This window comes from Ictidomys tridecemlineatus, chromosome 8, assembly GCF_052094955.1.
Source record: "Ictidomys tridecemlineatus isolate mIctTri1 chromosome 8, mIctTri1.hap1, whole genome shotgun sequence".
Lineage (NCBI taxonomy): Eukaryota > Metazoa > Chordata > Mammalia > Rodentia > Sciuridae > Ictidomys > Ictidomys tridecemlineatus.
Genome location: NC_135484.1, coordinates 13697106 through 13718167, shown reverse-complemented (window position 1 = coordinate 13718167; position 21062 = coordinate 13697106). Strand labels below are relative to the sequence as shown.

Genomic DNA, 21062 nt, shown 5'->3' with positions numbered 1-21062 from the left:
TCCAAAGAGAAGGTCCTACATCCAAAATTAATCAGAAAGAACAATAGTTGGAGTGAAAACATAGGCCTGTGGATTACGTCCCAAACCAAGCTATTGGTTACCCAGTGGACTATTCTGGGTAGTATTAACTTTGACCAAATTCAAGGAGTGGCAATTAGAATAATGTTGGATAAATTGCCTATATTCAATATAACATAAGCTCCAAGTAAATAAAAAACATATTTATCTTGTTTAATATCATATTCCTAGATCCATGCCGTATAGTTCCCATAAGAGAGTTACCAAATTATCTGCTGAAAAAATACATCCAGCTTAATTTATACATTTGGTTACACAAATAATAATAGGAGGCATTATAGCACTGATTTAGGAAAAACATTCTAATTTTGCATCATTTAATTTCATCATCTAATTTCATAACTTATAAGAATGCCAAAGCGATAATGAACATTTAGTGTGATTTTTGGCACTTGCAAATGGCTTTTAACTATAGGATCTCACTTGCTGCTCTCAGTCCTATGACACAGGTAACATGATTTTCCTCATGGAGAGGTCAAATGTCATTGGAGGATTGTCCTTAAAATAACTGTCTGCAGGCTCTATACAGGCAGGCAAAACTGGCATCTGATTTGGCAGTGCATCAGCTCTGTGACCTTGGCACATCTTTCTTTATTTTTTACTTTCCCTGATGTTGAATCATCATCTGAAAAATTACCACAATCCTTCCTATAGTTTGGAGACAACTGGAGGTTATCTATGTTAGACACCCAAGGACAGAGACTGGCAAACAATGTTGACGTGATCCTTAACTTGTCTCACTTTGTGGTCTTACAGTGGTAGCTGTCTTCTGCCTGAACACATGTCTTCCCAGTTCTCCCTGGACATTCTCTGGAGTGTTTTTCCTGACTCAGAAAAAGTCTTGCCTCTTGGGGCCAGGAGGTCTCTATTCTACACTAATGGTTCTCAAACTTTAGGAGGCACTACATAATCGTGAGGTGTGATAACCCTGATAGCTGGACACATCTATAGGTTTTCTGGCTCAGTAGATCTGAGCAAGATCCAAGAGAATTTGCATTTCTAACAAGTTTTCAGGTGAACCTTGATATGCTGCTTTAGGAACCACATACGGAGGAACCTATGATCCTGGATCCTGTGCAGCACCCAAATACACACCATTGTGTTTGTCTCCTTAATTATCTCTTTATCCCCCTAATTACAAACCCATCACATATGATTTTATCTCCAGTGCCTAACAGTGTCTGGTCCTCAGGACCATGCAACATAAGGTTATATAATAATGATTAATTGATATCATAGTTACTAAGAGAAAGAAATGAGACTACACCCAGACACTGCAAAGTTTTGGCTCTTCCCATGATGGCTCTTTTGAATGATGAGGTGAAAAAAATCAGAGTTATATATAGGATGTTTTTTGTGCCTAGAAAAGTACTGATAATGCATTATAATGAGCTCAGAGGAACAAATAAATGTTCTTGGTCTATCTCCCAAGTATCAGAGGTCAATGGAAGCACTCACTACACCTGAACCTGAGGATGTGAGTGTGCAACTTCACTATTAGGCTCTGCATCTAAAATACACTTGGGACTAGCCCCAAGCACAGCTGTTTGTTACTAATTGAAATTACTTCACACAGTCATTGGAGGATTATGTCCTTAAAATAACTTATTACAGTCCATTCAGCAAATGACTTTCTGGTGGTAGGAAAGTTATCAAGCAAATTGTAAAAGGTAAGAGAGATGTCGCTATTTAGACATTCAATATTCTCTTTTCTAAGAGGAAAATGAAGTCCAAAACAATATTTAGAGTCCAAAACAATATTTAGAGTCCCAGAAATCATTAGTCTACTGGCTTCTCCTCAACTGGTAAGTTTCACATGCATTCAAAAGACCTGGGGTCTATTTGGCCACAAAAGATCACCTAAGTTCCAAGAGCTAAACTGTTACCATTTTCTCCACTACCCTCTGTTTCTCTCCCCACTGCTTCTCAAATAAGCACAAAAACAACACAAACTTATGCTTCATGAAGCATAAAATAAAATTAATTTAATATTTGACATGAAATTGATACTTCTGATTTTCTACTCCAATGTTGGCATAAAGTCTTCTGTACTCTTAGATGTTTAACCCCAGGCCCAAGTAAAATATTTTTAAAAATCTGAAAAAGTTAATGTGTAGAATAAATACTCAATAATTTAGGTGTAAGCAAGAATTTAAAGTGATTCAGTCCACAAATACTTTTAGCACCTATTATGTCCTTTATTAAACTATGTAATTCACTACTGAGCAAAAAGAGATGTTGGGAACCTCAGACTGACAAACGAAGTGACACTCACCTTTTTTGATTATTCCCTACTTAATATTATAAGGCATAAAAATAAATCTTTGTTTCAAGATTTATTTCAAGAAACCAAACATAGCTAATATAATTCTTTTTATTAGTGCTGTTAAGTGTTAAAAAGAAGTTAATTGATGTGGTCTCATAATTGAAGATTAGTGGAAAAATCCATGGGAGTGATTTAGACTGTCGCTAATATTTAATAACATATGCATGTTATTTGTTCTGTTAGAAAGAAAAAGAACTAACATTGACTAAGGTAGTAAAAGAAATGTATACATAAGGACAACACATGCAAAGGAATGGCTAACAAGCTACAGAATGTAGAATATTTAAAATAGGTCACTCATTCAAGGTTACTTAAATCTTACCTTAAAACTTTGGATAGAAATTGCAAAAGATGGGAAAACTGGAAGTATTTCCTAACAACATGAAAAAAATAATACATAGAAACATACTATAAATTAGGAATAAAAATTATACAGAAAACAAGAATAAAATCACTGAAGAAGCATCTTTTCTATAGATTAATAGCTGATAATTTTAAGGGTATAATTACTTCAGGACTTTTTTCTATAGTTTCCAATAAGTCAATGTAGTTATCTGGTGGCAAATGGCATTTAAAAAAAAACTTGAAATGGCTATGTGGGGCAACACATACAGTTCACAATGTGTTTTGAAATAACATTAAAACACTTTAGGAGAACTAGGTAAGAAAGAGGTACATGGACTCCTATTCTCCCTATAGATACACCAGCAGCACACACGTTTCTGTGTCTTTCTCATGGTTGACTGTGGTTTGCTTCTAAGAGTCATCAGTAGTATCTGCTGCAATGGAACAATGGAAAGCAAAAAATAAATGAAAGTTCACTGGGCCAGAAGATAAGCCAGCAGCCCTGTTTCATTTACTTATGACAAAGTACTAATTACTGAAGCAATATCTCAAAAGTTTTACTGGTTGAAGTAAGGCACAACAATGCCTACTTCCAGGTAGAAAATTACAGTTAAAATAGCAGCCACAAAATAACTGATGCAAACAGACTCATAAAAGATGATGCAGAAATCAAATGCACACAAAAATCTGGAATGCTGGTAGGTATCTTGATGCCAAGATTCTCAAAAGTCCTGAGTAGGCAGATATTGAGTATTTTAAGGAGATGATGTTAGCCACTCTAATATACATGGTCTATAAAAATCTTAAAAATTCACTAAATACAATTAAGGGACCATTAACAACATTAACATACATAAGCTCTGCATCATTAAGAATATTTAAAAAAAATTATTCAGAATATTCAGTTTTAGAAGCTTATGTCCAACATTACAAATACCACATAAAAAGACAAAGCTTAAAATCTACTTTCCCCCAAACTGATTTTTTGAATAACCCTAAATAAGACATGTAGAGGAGATGGGGATGTAGCTCAGTTGGTAGAGTGCTTGCCTTACATGCACAAGGCCCTGGGTTCAAACCCCAGCAACACACACACACACACACACACACACGAAGAAGCCATTTGGGTTCTCTCTTCAGGAACAAGTTGGAAGGGATATCCTTTTTTAAAGGATCAAAACTTATTTTCCAGATAATGAACTTAAACTCCTAATAATAAGACTCTAATGAAGTGTACTGACAGCTTGTGTCAGGAGTTTGCATGTTTCATCTCTCTGAGGATTTTTGCATTACATTTCTATTCACAGGCAATCACTAAAGCAACTAATTGTGTTTCTCAGATGTTTTCAATTATAAAATGTATTTATCTGAGATGATATATGTCAGAGAAATTAAAACAGAAAAAAACTCAGAAAACAAATCAGATATAAATCCACCTGAGTAATACAAGAACTTTAGATATAAAAAATCAGATAGAAATCTGATTTACTCTGTGCTGGATGAGGTGAGTCTAATATGTTTTCTTATAGTTTCTTACTCATCCAGCAACATCCATGGTCCAATTATATGTCCAAAAATCTGAAATCCCCAAATGACTCCAAAATGCTGGCATGCACAAAGTCTTTGCTTTAGCCTTTTGTGTACTTCTCTGAAATGTTTGCTGTACTAACTATGAATAAGTTACTCTGGTAGTCAGTGCCTGTGCCTGAATCCTGGCAAGACACAAAAAACATTTTCTAAAACTATAGATTTAAGGCACCAGCACACCTGTATCAAAAACCATAGTAATTTCAACTAGGAGGCATAGGAAACACCAGTTATCTGTGTTTTAATTATTTCATGAAGCCACTGATTTCTATTAGTAAAATAGTTGTTTCCACTTGACCTTTCCTTTGTTAGACCTGTTTCTGAGGTTTTAGGAAACATATTTTAAGTTTTGTTTTTCTTATTGTCTTTCATCATGATCTCAACTGCTTCCAAAGTCTAGCTGAGATCAGGACAATACAGAGAGGTACATCTTGAAAATTCCTTTTGCTATTTTCCCTGCAGTCATTTTGCTTTATGATTCATTATAAATTCAGCTGTAAATCCACCCCTTTATAATTTAAAAGGAATAGAGTGTGATTTCAGAACTATTAGGAGAATGGCCATTACCATAGTTGTTATAGACTAGGAGAATAAGTACTTTGCTTTCCTGCATAGAGAGCAATATGGGGCAAACTTTCAACACGGAAATTCAAAAAACATTTTAAAAAGAATTAAAATTTGTATTTTGTTTAGACTAGGAATTCTACTTCTAAGAACGAATCTAACAACAAAGCTTTAAGACTATTCATATCATGAATAACTAATTAGAATAAATTGTTTAAAATTAAAAAAGACTGTTCATAAAAGTGTTATTTATGATATTGAGAAGTTAGAAATTTCCAGCAGATAAACTTGGCTAAATACTGACAGCTTGTGTCAGGAGTTTGCATGTTTCATCTCTGAGGATTTTTTCATTACATTCGTATTCATGAGCAATCATACACATGATGACTTGCATAGTTCTTCATAATGTTCATGGAAAAATAAGTTTAAAATTGAATGGATATTATTATTCTATTTTTCTTAAAATATCATGAATCTACATTGACAAAGAAAAATGTTGAGAATTAACATTGACATGTTAATGTTTTCCTAGCATAGGTTCTATCTAGAAAGTCAAATAAAGGTAATTTTCCTTTTCCCCCCAGATTTATGTAAAATAATTATGATGTTGAACATATGTGATTTGAGCAGTAATAAAAATATAAATTTTACTTAAACTATTGAAAGCTGAAAAGTCTAACCACAGCAAATAATTACAACTTTTAAAATTATGCCCTACTTCCATATGCTTGCTGTAAATAGGTAACATTGAATCTATAAGTCAAAATTAGATTTCATCAGATCAGACAGAATGAGGAGACTTAAGAACTATGTGTACAAATGTGATAGACATAAAATTATTTCAATCTTCAAATTACTAAAACTGAGTTCCCAACACTGCTTTCCTCAGTTTAATTCATCAGCATTGCAAACCTAGCACTTATTAGTAATGTTTTAATAGCAACATTCACACCAGCAAAACCTTTTCCTCTAATTGCCTTTTCATTTGGTGATATCTATTTCTTACTCAATCGGTCTCATATTAAAATGCATTCCAATTTAACTTTTTGAAAACAGTAGCCATGCAAACCTGAGCCACGGTCACTGAGCACACCAGCAATACTTGGAACAGATACTCACATCATTCTCTAGCCCATCACTGCCTGCATTGTGGACGTCAGGATAATGTTTCAGAAACTGGGCCACATAAGTCATAATGGACTTCTCATCTGGTTTATCCACATCAACATCTGGAAAAATCAAGATCAAATGTGAACAAATTAATTAGCATTCATTGGAGTTTAATAATGCAAGTTTTAAAATCTAGCTGTTATATCAAGAAAACTGACCTAAATGCAGAAAGAAAATAGAATTATTATTAAGAAATTTGGAGGAAGAAAGGAAACCAATTTAGTCTAAATGAAACATGTTAAGAATTTTATAACTCAAGATGGTGTGTTTTAACAAACAGCTTTTAAAAAAGATGTCCCATTTATATAGTTTCATCAATAATTTAGTAGAGATCAAAGATTCTGTATGGTTATTCAGACATTCTGTCTGGCTAATAAAATACAAATAATATGTAAAGTTTAGAATTAGGGAGAGCAGGGCATATAAAAATGTTTGCAGATGTGATGCTAAATGACCGCTTGTAGACCATTATATATGGACAAATACAGACAACTTCCCTGCCCCCTTAAACTTTGCTTGAGAAGAATGGAACATGTCATATATCTAATTTCTTGGTCCTTTCACTATGAGGCATTCTTTCTAAATTACTATACTTTGCTGTTATGAATTGAGATGCTATGAACATTGCCGTGGCTGTGTCACTGTGGTGTGCTGACTTTAAGTCGTTTGTATATATCAAGGAGCTGGATAATTGGGTCAAATGGTGGTTCCATTTCAAGTTTTCTGAAGAACCTCCATACTGCCTTCCAGAATGGTTGCACCTATTTGCAATCCCACCAGCAATGTTTGAGTGTGTCTTTCCCCCTATATCCTCACCGATATTTACTGTTACTTGTATTCTTGATAATTGTCATTTTGACTGGAGTGAGATGAAATCACAGTGTAGATTTAATTTGCATTTCTCTAATTGCTAGAGATGTTGTACATTTCTTCACTTATTTGTTGATTGATCCTATTTCTTATTCTGTGAAGTATCTGTTCAGTTTCTTAGCTCATTTATCGATTGGAGCATTTGGTTTTTTGGTGTTAAGTTTTTCAAGTTCTTTATATATCTTGGAGATTAATGCTCTATCTGAGGTGCAGGTGGCAAAGATTTTCTCCCAATCTGTAGCCTCTCTGTGCATGTTCTTAATTATTTTCTTTGCTGTGAAGAAGCTTTTTAGTTTGATACCATCCCATTTATTGATTCTTGATTTTACTTCTTGCAGTTTAGGAGTCTTGTTGAGGAAATTGGTTCCTAAGCTGACATGATGAAGAGTTGGGCCTTCTTTTCTTATAGTAGGCACAGGGTCTCTGGTCTAATGCCTAAGTCCTTGGTCTACTTTGAGTTTTGTGCAGGGTAGGAGACAGGGGGTAAATTTCATTCTACTACATATGTATTTTCAGTTTCCTAGCATCATTTATTGGAAAACTATCTTTTCTCCAATGTATGTTTATGGTGTCTTTGTCTAGTATGAGATAAATGTATATATATATATATATATATATATATATATATGGGTTTGTCTCTGTGTTTCTATTCAGTACCATTGGGCTTCATATCTTTTTTATGTACCAATGCCATGCTGTTTTTGTTACTATAGCTCTGTAGTATAATTTAAGTTCTGGTATTGTGATGCCTCTTGCTTCACTTTTCTCACTAAGAACAGCTGTGGCTATTCTGGGCCTCTTATTTTTCCAAATGAACTTCATGACTTCAAAAGGTGAATAGATAAAGAAAATGTGGTATATATACACACAATAAAATATTACTCATCCATAAAGAAGAGTGAAATTATGGCATTTGCCAGTAAATGGATGGGACTGGAAACTATTGTTTTAAATAAAATAAACCAGTCTCCCAAAACCAAAGGCCAAATGTTCTTGCTGATATGTGAATGTTAAGGCACAGTAAGTGTTATGTGTGATGAGGATAGAAGTTCTTTGGATTAGACAAAGGTGAATAAAGGGAGTAAAGGGAAAGGAGAAGAGATGGGAATGGAAAAGACAGTAGAATGAATTGGGCATCCTTTCCTACGCTCATATGTGATTACATGATCAATGAAATGCCACATCATGTACAATCACAAGAATGGGAACCAAATTAGAATAAGTTATACTCCGTGTATATACAATATGCCAAAATACACTCTACTGTCATGTATATCTAAAAATAACAAATAAAAATAGTAGTCCCACAACTAGAACAGCAAGGCAGGACTTCCTTGGAAGGCTTACAGAGAAAAAAAATTTGAAATCTTTGTATATTAAGTAATTTTCTTCTCATAAAATCTGAAAATCATGATTAACACTTAAATATCTGACTATTTTCCCCATCTTTTTCATGTATTTCCTTTGTCCTTTGCCTTTCGCTTGAAATGTTATTTCTTTCATCAATTCATTCTTCCTGCTATGTGGTGACCTTGTCCTTTTCCTGACTAATCCTCAGGAAATCTTTGCTATCAACAGCCCCCACACCACCTCAACCTCTTTACTTCCTCTGGTCTACCACTCTGCCATATATACTTCTATTAAGCTGAAACTTTTAGTTTTTGTTACAATAAATAAATAAATAATTGAAAAGAACTGACATCTGAAAATTGAGTCTTCCTCTCTTCATGAATATGGAATATCTCCTCATTCTTTAGATATTCTTTGACTTTCTTCATTTGCATTGTAGTTTTCCTTATGAAATCTTGTATATATCTTTTAAATTTGCACTCACACTTTTTCCCTTCATAGTAATATAAATGGTATTGTGTTTTATGTTTCATATTCCAAGTAGTCATTGCTGGTACATAGGAAAGCAATCCACTTTTGTATATTAACCTTCTAGATACAAAATGTCTAGATACAAAATTTTAGACTTGCAATCTTGGTCTAAAATTTTGTATCTAGACATTTGTGTCATCTGTGAACAAAGACAATTTTATTTCTTCCTTTAAAATAAATTATAATATTTTTATTACTCGGCAATAAAAGATAATAAAATCATGGCATTTGCAGGTAAATGGATGCATTTGGAGAAGATAATGCTAAGTGAAGTTAACCAATCCCCAAAAAACAAATGGCAAATGTTTTCTCTGATATAAGCTGCCTGACTCATAGTCTGGTAGGGAGAGGGAGCATGGGAGGAACAGATGAACTCTAGATAGGGCAGAGGGGTGGGAGGGTAAGCGAGGAGGCAGGGGGTTAGAAATGATGGTCGAATGTGGTGGACATCCTTATCCAAAGTACATGTATGAAGACATGAATTGATGTGAACATACTTTATATACAAACAGAGATATAAAAAATTGTGTTCTATATGTGTAATAAGAATTGTGATGCATCCTGCTGTCATGTATTTAAAAAATAAAAGCAATGAAAAAATAAAAATAATAAATTATAATAGTTTGAATAATCAAGTACTTTTTGAGGGAGATATAGCCTGAAAAATATCTCAATCATATGGTTTCAAATCTACAGATATTTGCTCTATAAAATTGGTATAAATAAGACACCATAATTTTGGCAGATTCAATAAATGTTTGTGGGGAGAAGACTGAATAAATAAAATGTACCAAATGTTATAAACAAATCTTTAAATTACCCATTTAAAAGTCAATAACTGCAATGACATATTGAAGAACAATATATACAGCCAAAACCAAACCAAACAAACCTAAAACCCACAATAATTGATGAATATTTCTTTTAATTTGTGATATAATTTCTAGGGACAATCAATGTAGGATTCTGAAAAAAAATCAAAGATCCTGGAATTTCTTAGATGACTTAAAAGTGATTTTTAGAAGTGACACGATCAGTCATACTTGATACTGACACTCTTTACTAATACTAAAGAGGTATGTGAAGAAGAAATGAAACTATTTCATGAAGTCGAAACATGGAAAGAAAAGCAAAATTTAATACGTGATTTAACATAGTATGTGCCATTCAATATATATATGCCTAACTTATAAAATAACTTTTACAATAGGTATTGGTCTATTTATTCTGTATGTCTAAAAGTTTATACATTCAAGTTGGCTAAATTACTTTTGAAGAGAAAATTCTTTAGGAAAACAGAAGATCTACTTCTATCTGGGATAACCTTGCATTTGAGCAACCTCGGTTTCTGAGAATTAGTAGAAGTATTGAGACCTTCTATTCTAGTGGACATCAAAGAATGCTTTATACTCTCATCCTATACTATGAAGAGATTCAGCTCTCTTGCAGTTGATGGCTGTGATGTGTGCATGGTAGTTTCCCCTTTGGCATTCTTGAATGGAAATTCCTTAATGATTTGAGTGAATGTGGGGCCCCAAATCAGCACCCTAAGGTGGCAAGGGGTCTCCATGGGGCCTCTCATCTCAGATGAAACCCACTCAGGTCTCTCTTTCTTTCTTTTGGAAATGCCAGGGCATCACCTTTGCTTTAGGGCTGTGAGAATTCATTCTGAAAGCTAATCTTTTAGAAAAACTTGTTTTTCGCCGTGTATTATACTTACACATTCAATAATGGGAATTTCTACAATTTCCAACACAAATAAATAATTATGTATGACATTTGGAAAATTCATTTTGATACTTTTACTTCAATATGGAAACAACTTACTACTTTATTACAGTTTTATCAAAACTGTCTTTTGAATACTTATAAAAGTTAACTTCATTTTTAAAAAGTCTTAAAATTCACAATCTTACAAAAATTATGCAAAAGAATTGTAATGGAAAATAGTAGTCAACCGTTTGGATAGTCTGATACTTTCACCAAAACGTTGGATGAATGCCTTCATTTCTAAGTATCTAATGACTGACATTTTGAATATATGGTCTTAGATTAGTAATGATCTATTTCTTCTGGGTTTTAGAGTAACTTTTTGCTCCTGCATACACTTCCAACACCTTCATTTCACCCTTTGGTATTTGAGTAAGCTCAGTTTATGTGGCTGTTACATCATGTCAAAGAGCTGTTTGGAGCAATGGTACCATATTCTGTTTCCAAATACAGTGGCAAATGTTTATCCAGAAGAAAATTATTGCAGAAAGACAGTATTTCTTGCTGCTTTTCTCCAGCTTTCTGTCTTGTAAAGAGCCTTAGGAGTCATGCAATTTGTGGGTTTAATACATACAAATAGCCTACAGTGAGGTATGCAACAGTCATTAATTATTCAACATACCTTCAGGGTCCAGCAGTCTTGGAATGCCCAGTTGTGTTTCAGCAATAGTGAAAGCATCTTCCAGATTTTCTCTGTTAGATCTGCCTTTCACCTTCTCCAAGTCCACCAACTCAGGTCGGATCGCATGGATAACGGAATGGAAGGCAACTCCACTTCTCCAACTTCGCCCAAAATCTTTCACTTCTATTCCGATCTGCCTTAGTGTGGTAAACACAGAAACCGTGTCACATGCTGAATAGACACAAGTACTTTCTTTAAGATCTTATGCAAAACCCAATGCTCATTGCCAATGATGCATTATATCAGTTAAATGATTTTTTTTTTCCTTTGGGGGGAATTAAGCAAAAAAAATATTTTAGAGGATAATAAAATTTATAGTTTTATGAGATTTTTTCAGTAATTGAGATGACCCATTTGAATCATAATTCACACTTATTTTTGAAAGGGAAATACATTTAGAGGAAAATTTGTGACAATATTTTAAAAAGAGAAAGTGATAAAAACACCAAAAGTGACAAGAATTAACCAGTGTGTGTTTTTTAAGAAATTCTATCCAACACATTTTTAATGATAAACAACAGTACGTCATATAGGCCAAGGTTCTAACAGACTAAGATGATGTGGCTACATCATATCCAATACACCAGAGCATACAAAAGCAAAATGATGTGATCAGATACACAAAGTAGTCACAAAAGAGCCACGATTGACACAATTCCAGATAATAACTTCATTACCCCACAAATCAAATTGCTTTAAAATTTTCTGTTTGGAATTATCTTGAAAGCAATGCTCTGTAGACAAATCTTTGTTCTTTGGTGATGGATTTGATAAGTTCAAAGCCAGTTACAATTAGGAAAGCACTTCAAGCTGGTAATGCTACTTTGTGATTAGAAATAGAAATGAGGCAAAATCATAAGAGATTTTTCTACCTACAATTTCTCAATTACAAAGGGAGTTCCAAAAAAGAGTTGCAAAGATGATTGTGAGCATCAGTGAGACCCCATGATTAAATGTAGAACCTATAGATGTGACTATTTGGTTAGGGAATATTCATGGATAAAGTCATCTGATAGATTCTTTTTAAAAAATTAGTCATTCACTTTATAGTTGTTCCTAAATAAAACAAAAACCCCACTGAGTTTTTACCAAATTCTCAAAATTTCCATAAAAAAACTATATCATACTCAGTAATAAGTTGCTAAGTTCCCTTAAATTTAATCTCAGGAAACTTCAGATTTACTCTAAATCACCTTTTACCAAAGTGCATTCAGTTCACATAAAATATCATGTGCTGAAAATAGCATCACTGGACTTAATCATTGGCTTTACAAATAAATATTTTAAAAATAACTGTGTACAAGACTTTAGTAATTGTAATCCCCAATCTGCTCTTGCTTCTTCTAGAGTTTGCATCTCTGGCAGTATGGATACAAATTCTTTGAGCAGACATCTGATATCCACACAGGTTGAAAAGTTTGTCCTTGTTATCTTTTCATTTGTCTATTTCCTCTTCATCTTACTTTTCTACCTATATTTTTCCTTGCTCATATTTTCTCATTTATAAATATTCCTGACTCTTTAAGCCACTTCATATTAGTTTTTAACATAATAAAGCAAGGCACAAATAAACAACTAGCTAATAAATATTCACCATGTTATTTAATGTTTCCTTGAACTTTTTTATTGTTTCAGATATTTTAAAAGAAATATTTAAAATGTTTTCTTAAATATTTACTACCTTAGAATCATTAAAATGTTTCAGTGCATTTTTCCTTTTGCAAATTTGCTGAAATAAATATACATGTATAATATGTGTGTGTGAGTGTGAAGATACACACCATTTCTTATTACATCAAAGTAGTAGTTAATAGTTCTCAAAAGTTCTAGTTTTAGTTCAAACTTCTCCTTTTAGAATTTTATAAACCCAAGGAAAACTTGTGCATTACTTAAGTGATGAAATGTGGTCAGTTTACAGGCAATTCTGGTCTCTACTATGTTATGTGAGGTGTCCCCCCCAAAAGCTCACATGTAAGACAATGTAAGCAAGTTCAGAGGAGAAATGACTGGGTTGTGACAGTCTTAATCCAATCAGTGAATTAATAACTGCACAGGGATTAACTGAGTAGCAACCAAAATGATAGAGTGAGGTTGAAGAAGGTTGGAATTGGGGATGTGGCTCTGGGGTATATATTTTGTTTTGGCAGCGTGGAGTCTCACTCTCTGCTCTCTGATCATCATGTGAACTGCTTCCCTCACACCACCCCTTCCACCATGATGTCTGGCATCACCTTGAACCCTGAGGAATGGAGCCAGCTGTTGATGGACTGAGACCTCTGAAATGATGAGCCCTAAATAAACTTTTCCTCCTCTACAGTTGTCCTAGTTGGGTGCTTTATTCACAGCACTGAAAAAGCTGACTAAAATAGCTCCACATTTCTTCAGGTAATTTTGAATGATTTGGGGTATTCATTTGTTTGTTTATCTGATTTATTTCTGTGTTAAAACATAATCGTTCTTCTTAGACAGTTAATAATAGGTATGCAAATGGTTTAACTTAGTGCTTTTATTTCTGAGACTATGTACTAGCAGTCCATGAAACTGGCTAAGAAAATAGAAAGGGCTTCATGATTTTGTTTTACTAACACAGTTTTTGACTCATTTCTCAAATATCTTTAAACTTTGTGTGAAAATAGTGAATACACTCTAACAATCAGTCAGGTGCTTTCTAAATATTTCCTCATTTCCCACCTTCCCATTGGCTGTGAGAGTCCTGTGAGAGTGATCCAGACTACAGAGCCCCCATAAGATAATAACAATTTCAGGAAAGTTGTCACACACATACAGATCCTAAAGTCTTCTATCCATGTCAGGTAAGAAGTTGCTTAAATAGTGTACACAGGGACCATGTAAAAGGAAGCTTCACAACAATTATCAACAATTTGGTGGCATAAACGTCATGTGTCCTTACAGAATTTTCATGACAAAGAGTCACCTTTCCAAACTCTACAGTTTACACAGTTACCGGAGAAATGGATCTGATTGGTATATTGATGGGTAGACACCCCTGGGGACCATGATATTAGACATTTATACAGATAAGTACAGCGTAAACTGATGTCACAAACATAAGTTGTAGGAATGACTTTGCACTGTTAGCATATCTCTGCATATCTTAGAAACCCAACACAATATATGTGAAACTAAATTCGATGTAGGAAAACTCCCACAGCATTAAATTTGAGTTAACCTCGAGCCACTATGTTATCAAATAAAAATCAAATTATTTTTGATTAGTTTAATGTTGTGTGGAGTTATGGACAATAGAAGAGCATATTGAATTATTACAAAGTATAAATGCAATAGCATTGTGACAAATGTCAGCAAGTGGTCATCAGTTTTCCACCCAGGACATTTCTTTTCCCTGTCCAGTTAAATTACAATAGAGATTAGTAAGGTCCAATGTGCTTATAATCAAATAGTGCACCAATATTATGGGTCAGATTTTTAATTTTAATTTTATACTACAGAGTCTAAAGAGTCACACAAATTTGTTTTCAGAAATATTTTTGGCTGCACTGAATCATAAGAATATACCTAAAATTAGAAAACAACTAACACACTTTAAAAGCTAAACAAACTTACATAAATTAGTAACACTAATTACATCTTCTCTATTTTTTTATTTTTCTCTCCTTATTTTTGCTCTTCAAACATTTTAAAAATAGAATTCTCTATGTTTCAGCACCTCAGTATTTTATAATAAGTACTTATTTACAACTGTTTTCCTAAAGTAGATAATCAGATTCAGATTAGATTCAATCAAGTAAAGCAAGATAGAAAGTTAGTTAATATTTCACACTATTTAGGAAAATCAAACAAATGCACAACTTTTATGTGAAGAAACTTGACAGTGACCACATTAGACCACAAAATATTGCTATCATCAACCAGATATCCCACTGGAATTGCTATGAGAAGGTACTTTTTTGAAGAGCAGTAATCTTCCATCTGCCATCATAACAAAATGTTACATAAATTTAAATTTCAACTCATAAAGCAAGAGTTGACAAAGGAATCTGTGTTATAGATATAAGAACAAAGGGTAAAAATTAAAAAATAAAATTGCTAGAAAATTTCAGGGAATGGAAACAAATACGATGTTTTTTCAGAATGTGGACCTTTCTTAACATTATTATTAAATCGAATTCAAGAGTCTTTTGAAGAGATAATCAAGTTTGAGCTTGTAATTTATTTGTGCAAACATTATTTAATAGGAACAGAAAATTTAAATAATGATCTGATTAGAATTAGCCCTCAGGCCACTAATCAAAAGTTAAAAATTGATCAGTTTAATCAATCAGGCCCAATCACATGAACGAAGAAAGAATTCATTTTATTACAGCATTTTCTTGGAGTATTGGTGATGAGCTTATGTTTACATTTTAGTTCAAGGACAGTGAAATAAGAGCTAAAGCAAAAGTCATTCATTCAAATATCTTTTCATATTTTGCAATCATTAGAAGGCATAATAAGCGATAAATCGATAACTCAAATTATTAAACAAACCCTTGATACTTACTTGCCTGCTGTGTACTGCACCCATTTTAATAGCGCTTTCTTGGCATTTCCTTGGATCTTGGTGGCCACCTTGCGCTTGCTTGGTGGGCTGGCGGTCTCAGAGCTGACGATGCTGTCCACAGAAGAGGCACTGCTGGACAGAGACTGTAGCTGTGGCAGGTTGCTGGTCAACTCTTCAATCTATTTACGAGTTAACAGAGAGCAAAAACATAAGAATCATCTTTGGTTTTCTTTCCTTGGAATATACTTTTCCCAATAAAAATGACATTGAAATGTGAGCTCTTATAGGGCACAAGAGGACATTTTATCCCTCTTTGTGCTCACTGTGCCCCTATATCTTAGAGTCACAAATATTTGTTGAATGCATGAATGAATTGATGCTCTGGTTTAGATGTGATCTGAGCTTGTCACCTGAAAATTCATATGTTGGAAGCAATTTTGGGGATGCTGGCCCTTTGGGAGTTTGAGCCTAGTCACTGGGGAGCTGCCCTAGGACCTTGGTTAGTTCTCATGAGAGCACTGTTAGTCTGGCAATTTCCTGGTCTCTCTGGCTTCCTGCCTCACCCTGTGATCTGTGATCTCTCCCTCTGGCACAAGCCATGATGCCATTTGCCCTGATGTGATACAGCCACCAGACGTCATCAGAACTGGCCCCGTACTTTTTAATCTTTCAGTTACCCAAAGTGTAAGTTAAATATTCTTATTTGTAAGTTACCCAGCCTCAGTTATTTTGTTGTAAAAATGGAAAATGACTGATACATCTCATAAAATAAAACCTAATGTTTAGAACAATTATTCTGCATTGCATGGAATGGTGGTTAATATGTACCCCCTGGAGCTTAGAACTACTCCCAGAGAAAAAAGAAAAAAATTCCCAAACTCCTTCTATGCCTATATCCACCTCCATTGAGACTGACCTACTTTTCAGAGTGGGTACCTCTATTGGAGTATTTTGGAATGGTGGGTTTCAAGAGAGAAGAGGAAATTCTCTTGGAACCAAATACCCTGTTATGAGTGAAGGTAACATATCTTCTAAGCTAAGGATCGCCCCAACCTATGGGAAAAGAGAACATTATTAAAATGTCTACTATCATTTCCTTCTGTTTGATATAAGATCAACTGAAAAAGAAACTGTAGCACAATACCTGGAAATATAGAATAATGGTCCACACCAATCCAAGAACTATTGATGGTCGGCCATCAGCTATATCAGTGGAGTTAATGTTGACTAGTTTAATCTGTTTAAAAAGAAAAACTGCATTAGTAATGTACTAGAAATATTGCAACCCATTTAATTACACAATAATTAGAACTTTATTAGACACCAGTAAGGTTTGGGGTCATGAGGTGGTACACAAGAGTAAGTAGGGTGAGCCGTGAACACACACGCACACATGGTTTCAGTGAAACTTTCTGGTGCATTTGTTAGGTGCACAAAATGTAACAACTAAAAAACTGATTTCAAAAACTTTTTTAAATTTAAAATTTTAAAAAATATATAACATCATGCAAGGAATTATCAACAAAAATTTCCAAACAAAAAAAATGGTTATTCTTTACATTTAAAGGTTGACTAAAAAGAAACCATGAAGAGTAGCTTAAGAAGATGCACTTACTTTTAAGTTTTCTACCAAATAGCATGAAACTTATGTTCTCTTTTACCTATAAAAATCAGGAATTAAAAATTCTAAAATTTGTACTAACCGGTGATCCTCTGTACATGGACTGACATGTAAAACAAAGGAAGAAGATGATATACATACATAAATAACCTTCCAAAATCAGCATTATTTGTTCAAAAGGAATAAAAGATAGTAAATTTAGAGCATGACTTTGAGAATAAATTTCAAAAAACAAAGTAAAGCCAAGAAATAGTAAAATAGAGATCATTAGCATTAGTTTTGGGGCAATGTACTATAAAGCATTTTCCTTAGATTCCAATCTGTCTACAAATGCCCTTAATTATTCATTTTTTATGTTCTCCCAATTATTAAAACGGTTGTTTCTTAAGTTCAAGCAAAATGAACTTCTATGTCCATCAATATCTATAGCATATAAGAAATAACTGTTCAGCATCTTTTTTCATAAACAAATTATGAATTAAAAAAATAATGACATACTCCTCAGGCATGTAACTAAGCTAAGATTTCATGAGGTGTGTGATTAAAATAAAGTTCAGAAGTTTATGAATTGTTTACTTTTTAAAATGTTTATCATATATTCAACTGTAATACTTTGTGTCTAGGGCAAATGTTAACTTTAGAAATATGATTCCTGTATTTATTTATTTTTAATTTTCTCCGTTTTTTCTATGAAAATGGATCTTGTGGGAGCAAATCTTCAATGGGAAGAGTCCTCAGAAAAATGCCTTTCATAGATTAAGTCTTTACAGTTTTCTCCAAGATATTAATTAACAAGAGGAAATTTGTTTTTTCTATTCTAACCAATAAGTATTTCTCAGAATGAACTAAAGCATTCTTGTTATACAATGGAAATGGCAGACTTAATATCCTGGAATCCTCTAATATCCTGTTCCATAAGGCTTTACTCTGCTTTCTATGAAAAGCTAACACAGGGTGAGCAAGAAGAGGGTAAGCTCTCCAATAATAATGAAGTTAGAGTGATTTGCAAACACTTCCCAATATTGTATAAGGAGATAAAAGTATTTTTCTGCATGGTCCTAGTTCCTAGAATCTGTGTAGGGCATGAAGTTTGCAAGACTAACAACTTTATCCTGATTCACTGCATTGCCAACTTTTCTAAACATAAGTTATTTAAGGGTCAGGATCTAAGTTTTTTTTTCAAGTTCCTGTTTTGTACATTTATAAAGTGAATGAATTAACTTAGTACATGTAGATTTTAGGAAGTAATCAAATTATTCCCTTTTCCAGAAGTTTATGGATACCTGTTTATAAAGCTGGTTTTGCTATTGCCAAGTACAGACATACTAAATTCCCACAGAGTAGAAAAAGCTAAATCTAAGAGGATTGGTGAGGCCCTTTTGGAGGGAAATATGGCGGTATCTAAGAAAAATACACACACACTTTTTGACCTGGCAAACACACTTCTAGGGTTCTACCTAGAAAATACATGCCTCTAGTAAGATGAAAGTACTTTTAACATAATTATTAGTTCCACTTAGTGTTTGAAAAATCTTAGAAACAACCTCAGTGCCCATTCACAAGAGTGGCTGAACAAACAGAGACACATCCAGATAACAGCATACTATGCAGCTGTTAAAAATGAATCGTGGAAATAGTCATGAACCGATTTGAGGTGATTATAAAGATACACTTCAAAAAAAAAAAAACAGAAAATACACCTATGGAATCCTACCCTTCATGTAGGAAAGGAGGGGGCATATGCAAACACATCTTATTTGAAAAGAAACATAGAACGGATGTTAAAACTAGAGAGATTGATTAGGAGAGATGGGAAATGGAGTTAGAGGCCAGGGAATGAGGATGGAAGAAAAGAGATCAGGAAAATTTTTACTACTGTGTTTTTTACTCTTAGAATCATGGTAATGTCTCCCCAAAATTAAAGAAAAAATATATAAAGTAAAGCAGGATGTGCGTGTGTGTGTGTGTGTGTGTGTACGCACATGCGCATGAGTGCATGTGTGTTAAACAATAACAATGGAACATAACTATTAAAAATTGCTAATTCAAGCACACTAAAGGGGATGTGGAAGACTAGAAATAACTAAAGTACATTTGGAAAATAGTCTTATGACTGGGTAATATAATGCTAAGGGGAAAAAGAACTATATTAAGTACTGATTTCCAGTTAGTAAACCTGTTTCTGACAAGAATAGGAACTAGCAATTCCAAAACTATTTTATGCATATAGCAGGGTTACAAAAAAATAAGCAAATATATCGTGTATGAGAGCCAGTGCTCTCATTATTGGAGAAAACAGAAATAAATAAGCATGTGAGGCTAGAATGAGCCTTATGGAATTAGGCTGGAATCAGATGAATCATTTTGAACTAATGTGTTTTTTTACATATGCATACAAACAGGAGAAGCCATACATATATATATATGTACATATATGTATGCATACAGATAGGTAGGGGGGGCAAGCACATGTGTATATACAGAAATGAGTAAGCAGACATACTTTTGGACCTATCTGCTGGGAAAGCCTAGAAGCAACATCACCTCAGCAGCAATGAGCAAACCCTAGATCTAGGTTTATGAACACCATTCACCAGTAACAGGAACAAAGCCTCCTTAGAGAAGTGATTGACTTTAGGACTGCGGCAGGAACATATAAGCCTGAATCACCTGTCGTTACCAGAAACATTTTAAGCACTTCTTTGTTCTTGAAGAAGCCAGCCAAAGAGCTCTCAATGGCCAAAGCTGGAACAATTTGAACAACGAAATAATAATAACAGTTTTCGATTATAAGTATGAATAAAACAAATTTACATGAGTCCATGCTGAAAGAAATTAGTTGAATAAGTCAATAAATAGAGTGAAGAAGGAAGAACATCTTTTTTCCTACAGAACAATTTCAATAAGTGTAGATAGAATGAGGGAAACACAAAATCACCAGTAGGCAAAGAGTACAGAGATAATTATTGAAAGAAATTGATGCAAAAATCAGTGAGTAAAAATTAGGAGGAGAAGCTGAGATTTAGCAGTCTCAATGATCTCCTCTCTAAGTTATTCATCAAGTGTAAGAGAAAAAAAACAGTAATGACATCACGGAAATCATGGCAGACACTACCTGCTATGATCTGAATGCATCCTTCAAATATCATGTGTTAGAAACTTAATCCTCAAGTTTATGTCAATGGCATTGGTGAGGCAGCCTTTGGGGGGTGATTAGGATCAGATAAGCCCATTAGGGTGGGATGGGTGGCCCTGATGGGACTGGGGGCTTTATAGGAAAAGGAAGCTGAGTTGACCCATGCTTACTCAAGTTTCTGTCTCTGCATGTTGTAATGCGGCAAGAAGGCCCTCACTAGACGCTGAACAGGTGTCTGCACCATGCTCTCGGACTCTGCAGCCTGCAGAACTGTGAGCTGAATAACTTCAATTCTTTATAGGCTTGGCATTACATTACATATCAAGTGATCAAGGTTTGCCTCATCAGCAATGGCATTTCAGAATTCTATGCTCACTAACATGATATGCTGGAAGAATACAACATCACTTCCCTAGTATTCTTGCCAACAATGTATGACTTCAATCTAATCATGAGAAAACATACAAACTCAAATTGAGACATTATGCTCAAATAACTGATTGGCGGTAT

General features: G+C 34.0%; 1 protein-coding gene across 15 annotated transcripts in view; it reads right to left on the bottom strand.

Annotated features, from left to right (window-relative positions):
• The window catches only part of Syne1 (spectrin repeat containing nuclear envelope protein 1), a 428203-nt gene that overhangs the window by 310242 nt on the left and 96899 nt on the right, over positions 1–21062 (bottom strand). For 10 of the 15 annotated variants that reach the window (XM_078018867.1, XM_078018877.1, XM_078018878.1 and 7 more), the window contains 6 exons: positions 17499–17519; positions 16940–17032; positions 15796–15974; positions 11214–11410; positions 6020–6129; positions 2727–2777 (listed from right to left, as the gene is read on the bottom strand). In XM_078018867.1, coding sequence (XP_077874993.1) covers positions 2727–2777; positions 6020–6129; positions 11214–11410; positions 15796–15974; positions 16940–17032; positions 17499–17519 — 651 coding nt within the window. The remainder of the gene's footprint in view (positions 1–2726; positions 2778–6019; positions 6130–11213; positions 11411–15795; positions 15975–16939; positions 17033–17498; positions 17520–21062) is intronic. The other 5 variants (XM_078018881.1, XM_078018871.1, XM_078018872.1 and 2 more) reach the window with 2 other exon arrangements.